The sequence below is a fragment of the Dendrobium catenatum genome, unplaced genomic scaffold, assembly GCF_001605985.2.
Source record: "Dendrobium catenatum unplaced genomic scaffold, ASM160598v2 fragScaff_scaffold_1358, whole genome shotgun sequence".
Taxonomy (NCBI): domain Eukaryota; kingdom Viridiplantae; phylum Streptophyta; class Magnoliopsida; order Asparagales; family Orchidaceae; genus Dendrobium; species Dendrobium catenatum.
In genome coordinates, this window is record NW_021319820.1 from 270,839 (window position 1) to 279,557 (window position 8,719).

Genomic DNA, 8,719 nt, shown 5'->3' on the forward strand with positions numbered 1-8,719 from the left:
TATATTTTTTATCAAAATTTTTAAGCTTATCTAATACATCTCTTATATTTAGATTGACGAATAAATGGATGCATTAAATGTTATCTACATTAAATATAAAATTCAATATTAACTAAAAAAGTTGAAGGTTATATTGACAATGATATGATTCCATTTCATGTAATTACAAAAACATTTATTTATTTATTTCAGATGGGTCATTATCAAATAAATTATATGAAAGGACATAAATGAAATTTTTCACTGAAGTCCATTTAGTCCTCCCCGCTCGCATGCGCGGAAGCGAAACAAGTATAAAAATGGCGGCCACTCTGCGCATGCTGGCCAGGCGACAGAGCTTTGTGTAGTTAAATTAACTCACAGAGCTCGCCTGTGAAGAAGATGAAATTCCCATCTCCCTTCCTTCCCTCCCTCCTTTCTCTCGTCCTGGTTAGCTTGCTTCACTCGCCCCTTCCCTCCACGGCAGCCCCCTTCGTCTGCACCACCCCTAAAACCCCCACCTGTCAATCCCTGATCGGCTACATCCCCATCAACCGAACAACCTACGCCGCCCTCAAATCCCTCTTTACTATCAAATCCATCCGAACCCTATTCTCTGCGAATGACCTCCTTCCTTCCACCCGCTCTTCCACTTCCATTCCTGCCGGATCCGTCGTCCGCGTCCCTATCCCTTGTTCCTGCTTGGCCGGCTCCGGCTCATCCTCCGGCCGGCCGATTTACGTTGTGAAGGCCGGCGATGGATTGGATTCCATTGCTCGCAACAATTTCGGAGGGTTCGTGACGTACCAGGATATCGCTAAGGCCAACAATATTTCGAATCCGAATCTGATTGAGGTCGGAGAGCGGCTTCTGATACCAATGCCTTGCAGCTGTGATCCTGTTGACGGGGAGTCGGTGGTGCATTACGCGCATTTTGTGGCGGCAGGGAGCACGGTGGCGTCGATTGCGGAAGATTTTGGTGTTTCGCAGGATGTGCTTCTTCGGATTAATGGGATCAAGGATCCGAAGGACCTTCTGGCCGGACAGGTTCTCGATGTTCCACTTAGAGGTTCATTCGCCTTTTCTTTCCCCTACTAACTCTTTCTTGATCCCCAAAATGAGCTAAACTGTAGAAGTTTATGGAGTTTTTTGAATTGTTGGCTAGTTTGAATTCAAATTATTGTAGAAAAAACGGTGGTTTAATGGGATCAAGGGTCTAGATACTCTTGAGGCCGGAAAAGTTATTTGTGTGTCAATCAGAGGTCCATTTGCCTTCTTTCGCTCTCTCCCTTTTTCTTAATCCCTAAAAAAGAACAAAAAAGGAAAACTTCCAAGTTAAAATTTTTTGTGTGGAGTTTTTGACTAGGTCGATTTCTTTTAATGAAATTGTCGGGATTGATGAGAGTTTAAGGAAAGTCAATGCATGAAAATCGACTTTAGCCGGCAGGAAATAAATTTGATTCCAAAAATAAGTTAAAAAGGTGTTAATATATGAAAGTCACTATAGGTTCATGGGATGTGCTAGTTTAAGTAGACTCTTCAAATCATTTGTGATGTAATTTTTTTGTTTTTTACTTAATAGATAAATATTTTTTAACCAAAAGTTCTTACATAGTTGAGTTGCTAAAAGGTCCACAATTGGTATCTTGGGCAGTTATGTAGGAATACAGCCGTTTGCATGTCGTTATATTTGGCTTACTATGGCCTACGGGGCCTGGCCAGTTGCAAAGCCTTAACCATTTGTAGAAATTAGAGAGATGTCTTGTACATGATGTTCTTTTTCACTATCCAAAAGGACAACACCAAATTAGGTATTTACTTATCTAGATACAATGTTGTAGAAGTATGTAATAATAGGGCTTGCAGTGCACTAGGTGCCGGGGCGGATCCAGCTTCTTTTTTTTAGGGTGGGAAAAAAAATTTTTTTTTGGTGGGGGATGGACAAAGACTTTTAGGATTGATAAAATTAGGGCAAAAAAATTTTTTAAGAGGGGGCAAAATATCCAAAATACTCAAAATATTTTAAAATATACCCTCTAAAATTTAAAAAAAAAATTTTGAGGGTGGGCATTTGCCTCCCGTCTATCCAATGGGGATCTGCCCATGAATAGGTGCTAGTTGTGACGCAAGTCTAGTAGGAGATAATGATAATGTAAGTTTGAAATAGATGATATAGTGGTTCAAGTCTAGTAGGAGGCGGCTATAGTGCTGGTCCTGAGTGAGCCAATTATAGTACAAATCCTTATAGTCATGATCGTTGGCAACCTCGACTTCTAAGTGAAGCATAATGGCTAGATTTCATAAGGATAAATCCTAATGAGACTTGCTTTGCACTATGATTCCATGCAAACCAATCTGTTATAAAAGGGCATGTAAATAAATTTGTGCGTCGGTGCCTCGGTGGCCCTCACACCTTTGTTGTTTTCTAGGGAGTATAGATTAGATAAGATTTCCATTCATATTGTTCTTAGACAATATACAAGCATGCAAATTTACTTGAATTCCTTAGTTAATCATCTAAACACACATCTAAAAGTTGAAGTGAGAGATATAAGATTAATAAACAAAGATATATTTTTATTTACAAAAGAAATATTTTTATCTATCTTGTCTGGCTTCTTGAAGAAGAATTATCAAGTTGTCCGACTTTCATCTAGCTAAACAATTTTTTTAGTGCTCAGTACCATCATCTGTCTATGCATGAAGAAACTGAAACCCTTTACTTTCCACCCTTTTGCATGACCAGAAGTTTGGGGTAGCAGCTTTATTTAGTCCACTTGGGACCCATTTTTGTTGAGCATAGAAACTTGCCCTTGATACTTCTAGGACTCGACATCTTTCTCGTAGAGAAGATGACATACAACCACTTGTAGATTACATTAATGTCCTCCTTCAATGATTGTTCACCATCATTTGCAGGATGGCAGAAAAATCATTTGTGAATCTTCTGATACTTCCTGTGTTGCACCATCGTGACTCAATTGCCGCCGCTCCCTGCCCTCATCCTGGGCATAGTTGCTCACTCCTTTCTGCTCCGCTTGTTACTACATGTTTCTCTTTACCCGAATATGCTGACTCAATAGCCTCTAAAAATTTCTTATTAAGCATGGCCTCGAGGGGAGTCATTGCCACAATTTGAAAATCCCAAAGCATATTTGTCTCCTAGCCAAGCTCCTTGATACTAGCTATTATTGCTACTATGGCTTTCCTCTGTTAGCCATATTAAATCACAGCAACCATAGTTGCCTTTTTTTTGAGCTTTTGACTAGGTCGAATTCTCTTAATGAAAATTGTCGGGATTGATAAGGGTTTAAGGAAAGTCAATGCATGAAAATTGACTTTAGCCGGCAGGAAATAAATTTGATTTCAAAAATAAGTTAACAATATATGAAAGTCACGTAGGTGCATCGGATGTGCTAGTTTAAGTAGACTCTTCAAATCATTTGTGTTGTAGTGTTCTTTTACTAAAGATAAATATTTTTTAACGAAAAGTTCTTACAGAATTGAGTTGCTAAAGGGTCCACAATTGGTATCTTGGGCAGTTTTGTAGGAATACAGCCGTTTGTATGTCGTTATATTTGACTTACTATGGTTTTACGGGGCCTGGCCAGTTGCAAAGCTTTAACCATTTGTAGAAATTAAGTGTTAAAGGTGGTAGACCTCCAAGTAATTAGAGAGATGTCTTGTACATGATGCTCTTTTTCACTATCCACTTTTTCACTATCCAAAATGACAACACCGACAACACCAAATTAGGTATTCACTTATCTAGATACAATGTTTTAGAAGTATGTAATAATAGGGTCTGCAGTGCACTAGGTGCAGGGTGGATCCAGCTTCTTTTTTCAGGGTGGACAAAATTTTTTTTTTGGTGGGGATGGACAAAGACATTTAGGATTGATAAAATTAGGGCAAAAATTTTTTTTATGAGGGGACAAAATACTCAAAATATTTTAAAATATACCCTCTAAAATTAAATTTTTTTTTTTTTTGAGGGTGGGCATTTGCCCCCCCCCCCCTCAATCCAATGAGGATCCGCCCTTGACTAGGTGCTAGTTGCGACGCAAGTCTAGTAGGAGATAATGATAATGAAAGTTTGAGAGAGATGATAGTGGTTCAAGTCTTGTAGGAGGCGACTATAGCGCTGGTCCTGAGTGAGACAATTATGGTACAAATCCTTATAGTCATGATCATTGTCTACCTTGACTTCTAAGTGAAGCATAATGGCTAGATTTCATAAGGATAAATCCTAATGAGACTTGCTTTGCACTATGAATCCATGCAAACCAATCTGTTGTATAAGGGCTTGTAAATAAATTTGCGCGTCGGTGGCCCTCACACCTTTGCTGTTTTCTAGGGAGTATAGATTAGATAAGATTTCCATTCATATTGTTCTTAGACAATATACAAGCATGCAAATTTACTTGAATTCTTTAGTTAATCATCTAAACACACATCTAAAAGTTGAAGTGAGAGATATAAGATTAATAAACAAAGATACATTTTTATTTACAAAATAAATATTTTGATCTATCTTGTCTGGCCTCTTGAAGAAGAATTATCAAGTTGTCCGACTTTCATCTAGCTAAACAACTTTTTTGTGCTCAGTAACATCATTTGTCTAGGTATGAACAAGCTGAAACCCTTTACTTTCCACCCTTTTGCGTTACCAGAAGTTTGGGGTAGCAGCTTTATTTAGTCCGCTTGGGACCATTTTTGTTGAGCATAGAATTTTTCCCTTGATACTTCTAGGACTCGACATCTTTCTTGTAGAGAAGATGACATACAACCACTTGCAGATTACATTAATGTCCTCCTTCAATGATTGTTCACCATCATTTGCAGGTTGACAGAAAAATCATTCGTGAATCTTGTGATACTTTCTTTGTTGCACCATCGTGCCTCAATTGCCCCGCTCCCTACCCTCATCCTGGGCATAGTTGCTCATTCCTTTCTGCTCCACTTGTTACTACATGCTTCTCTTTACCCGAATATGCTGACTCAATAGCCTCTAAAAATTTCTTATTAAGCATGGCCTCGAGGGAAGTCATTGCCACAATTTGAAAATCCCAAAGCGTATTTGTCTCCTAGCCAAGCTCCTTGATACAAGCTATTATTGCTACTATGGCTTTCCTCAACTCCTCATTCTTTCCTTCTACATGAGCTTGCAGAGAAATTCTCTATTGATGTCCTCACCACTAACTTCCTTCTCCTCCTCCTCCTCCTTTTGGTTCCTGATTTTGTCTACTACACGCTCTAGCTTTGAAGTATCACATGCCTCATTATGTGAGTCAAGATCCTCCACCGTGACTCTCTTTTGGACTTGGGAGCATGATTCCTCGAGTATCTCCTTCTAGCCTGCCCATGTGGCTGACCCAACTCTAGGATCTTGGCCCACTTCCTACCTCCCAATGCCACTTAACACCTTCATGTTGCCTATCTTTATCGGACATCTTTATGGTCATAGTCTTTTTTACCACTTTTATCTATAAAATACTTTGCAAAGCCGGAATAATACTCTCATTGGCCATTGATTTAGCTGCCTTATTCTTTTCCTCGTTGTCATCCTTTCCTTTAATCTACAGGAGTTTCTCCATCATCTTCATTCAAAGTAACCTCGAATCAATCTCCATAGAGTTTGTTGATATTGACAAATCCACTAGAGTTACCAGTCTCTTCATTGCCTCGCTTGCTGCAAGAAAAGTTGCACCTAGTTGCCACCAGCTTCCTCTTTCTCATCGTTGCTTGCTTGTGGCTCACCTGTGGTAGGGCACCTCCATGTGCACCTTTTTTTGTAGACCCAAGTGTCTCCACCACAGGAACTATCGGTGGCGCGGTGAATTTTTTACAGCTGCTCTCCTTCTTCCTCTTAATTATTACCGCTTGCTCATTAAATTTTTTTTATACACCGACTTGGTCACCTAATCAATCACCAGTTGATGCTTCTAAGTTGTCAACAATGTGATGAGGACATCAGCAGGAATTCTTAGATCGACGGCTATGATTTGAAGCCTTTATTTATAATTTATTTGATGCATTTCATTTTCTTATTTCATATTATGTTTAGAGTCTTTCCCATTTTATCCTTATGTTGGGTTATTTGTGCGTTGTAGCTTTGAGTCTTCATGTTTTGAGGCATATATATATTGAGCTCCTAGGTTATTGTACGGAGATGGTGATTATTATGAATGAAACTTTAGTTTTTCTGAGTTACGCGTGTGTTTGAGTCTTCTTGAGAGAAGAGTGAAGTCCCCAGGAGTAGGGCAAAGCAACACCCAACAACCATCAACGTGGCAAGGTTCTTGGTTTTTTCCTATCTCTTCTCTCACCCCATCCTCCTTCCAAACAGCCCACCGAGCACTCCAACCCTTCCAAATAGCCAACCAAACATTCCAGCCCTTCCCCAAAGCTACTGAGCCTTCCCACCCTTCAAACAACCGGCCGACTTCTTCCCTTCCCCTCTACACAACCAACCGAGCCTCCCTCCCTCTTCCGAACAACCGACCAAACTCCTTGCTAATTTCCCTTGGCTGCCAACCTTCCCCTTTGCCTCTTGGTATCCCCTCCACCTTTTTTCCTTCCCAATCCTAGTTGAATTAATTAAAGCTTTTCCCATTCTTGTAGATTATGTTTTTTCCCTTCCCAACCCTCATTAACTCCATTTAATTAAGGCCTTTCCTATTCTTTCTTACAAGCAAACAAAAAGAAAAAAAATTAGTTAAACTACCAAGGGATGCAACCCTTCATGAAAACAAGAAAGAAAATTGCCCAGCCTGCCTCACAGTGCCACGACGCTCGACTCTCTATCTCCAATCTACCTGGCAGTGCCACAACTTTGGGGTCTGGTGCGCTGCAGTGCTCCCTAACAGCGCCGCAACATCATGGTTTGGAGCGCCACAACGCTCCACTCTTTGTTTGTCTCCAAACAAACTATACAATGTCACAACCCTCATATACACTCGAACGCAAGCAGGAAGAGGACCCCCTGCAACCCCTGGCGAGTTCGACTGATGAAATTAAGTTTTGAGATAGTAGTACAACTAAATTGATCGACATAATCAAATTTCATACAAAACTAACTGATCGTAGCAGCTCCATGAAGTTGGTCTTTTTGGAAGATTTTGCATTGTAACAAGTGCACTACTCTCATTCATTGATTTTTTTTTCTTTTTTTTGTGTGTTGGGGGTGGGGTGTTATAAGAGAAATATACAAATTGCTAAGGAATCAGTGAGAATCACACTTCTAAATAATAGTATGAAGCAACTACTAAACTTTATAGAAACAAACTGCCTGATAGAGAGTTGTTTCATAGATATGTATATTATACCAACAATCAAACTTATTCATTTGGAAATCTGAGAGCTGCAAAATTATAGTCTGCTAATTCCTCATTAAATTAGCATTTAGCAACGGTCATCAAATATTTGCCACTGTTATAAGGAAAATTTTATTTAACATTTTATCTTTCACTTCACTAACTATTAATAATGAAAGTGTGAAACTTCTGCAGCCTGCTCCTCGTCAATAAGCAACTCAACCATCGATCGCAACCTTCGCATCCCTAACCATAGCTATGCCCTCACTGCAAAAAACTGCGTGCTTTGCAACTGCAGCTCCACCACATGGCAGTTAGTACACTTCCCTTTATTCATATCGTCACTGTAACTCAGATTTCAAAAACATTTCACCATTTGTGAACCATCTTACTAGGTTGGACTGTCATCCCACCCAGGGAATAAGCAAGAACTCATGCCCTGTAGCTAAATGTGGAAGCCTCTCACTTGGCAACAAATCTGTTTCAGCTTGTGAGACTTCTATCTGCTCCTATGCTGGCTACACAGCCAGCAACATTCTCACTGTGCTCACCAACCAATGTACATGCAATGGTAAATTTTACTGTATATTTTCGGTTTGTGTTGAAGAATGTTAGTCTTGATTGTCATTTTTCATTTAAGGAACCAAAGGCTCGGGGCCGACACCGGGATCGTCGCATGGCTCGGCTTTGAGGGTTGGAGTTGGATGGGTGGCTTGGACTCAGCTTATGATTCTTCATATAGTTTTATTTCTTTTTGGTTTGATGTGGAACGAAATTAGTTGATGGGTAGTTATATCTTTTTTAGTTTCTTGTATGTAAGGGTAGTTCTTGTGTATTGTAGCAGGGAATTTGTTAGAAGGTTTTTTTATTTGAATTGAGAAATCAGCTGGTAAATGCCTGCCTAGATCTATTTTTTTTCATATTGTTGGTATTGAAATTGTTGTGAAAGCAGGCCTAACATAAGTTTTAAACCAAGCTCAATAAGGCTAAATCAAGGACCAATTTAAGTTCATGGTATTTCTTTGAAAAATGTTTATTATACAAATTTAATGTTTATAAAAAAAATAAATAAATATAATTTGTTTCAACTTATTAAGTTTACTATTATAATAATCCCTTAAATTTTAAAAGATATATTTTGACATACAATAATCAAATAATAGTTCAATAGATGTGTTCTAAATATAATAATTTTTACTAATTTTATGTTCATTTTATATATGAAAACAAGAAGCTTCTTATTCAATTACATTTCCTTAAAAAATAAACACATGTCGATATAAGTGGGTCTGTTGAGATAGTTAGATTTTTGTTTTGCAAATTAATTTCATCAAAGTCTTCTACACATGCTTAACTAATTTATGAATATTTTTTTATATTGTTTGAATTCCTAGATTTGAAGATATAACAGGATTTATACCAAT

The 8,719-nt window shown here is 38.6% G+C and overlaps 1 protein-coding gene across 2 annotated transcripts; it reads left to right on the forward strand.

Moving 5' to 3' along the window:
- The first annotated feature begins 244 nt into the window (after positions 1–244).
- LOC110100141 (chitin elicitor-binding protein-like) lies at positions 245–8,168 on the forward strand. 2 transcript variants are annotated; one of them, XM_020827563.2, is made up of 4 exons: positions 245–1,048; positions 7,491–7,608; positions 7,691–7,866; positions 7,936–8,168. In XM_020827563.2, exons 1-4 carry the CDS (start codon positions 382–384, stop codon positions 8,076–8,078), a joined length of 1,104 nt encoding a protein of 367 aa, XP_020683222.1. In that variant the 5' UTR covers positions 245–381; the 3' UTR covers positions 8,079–8,168. The 2 variants fall into 2 exon arrangements, with proteins under 2 accessions (XP_020683222.1, XP_020683223.1); XM_020827564.2 differs by having other exon boundaries at positions 7,945–8,168.
- Positions 8,169–8,719: the final 551 nt, after the last annotated feature.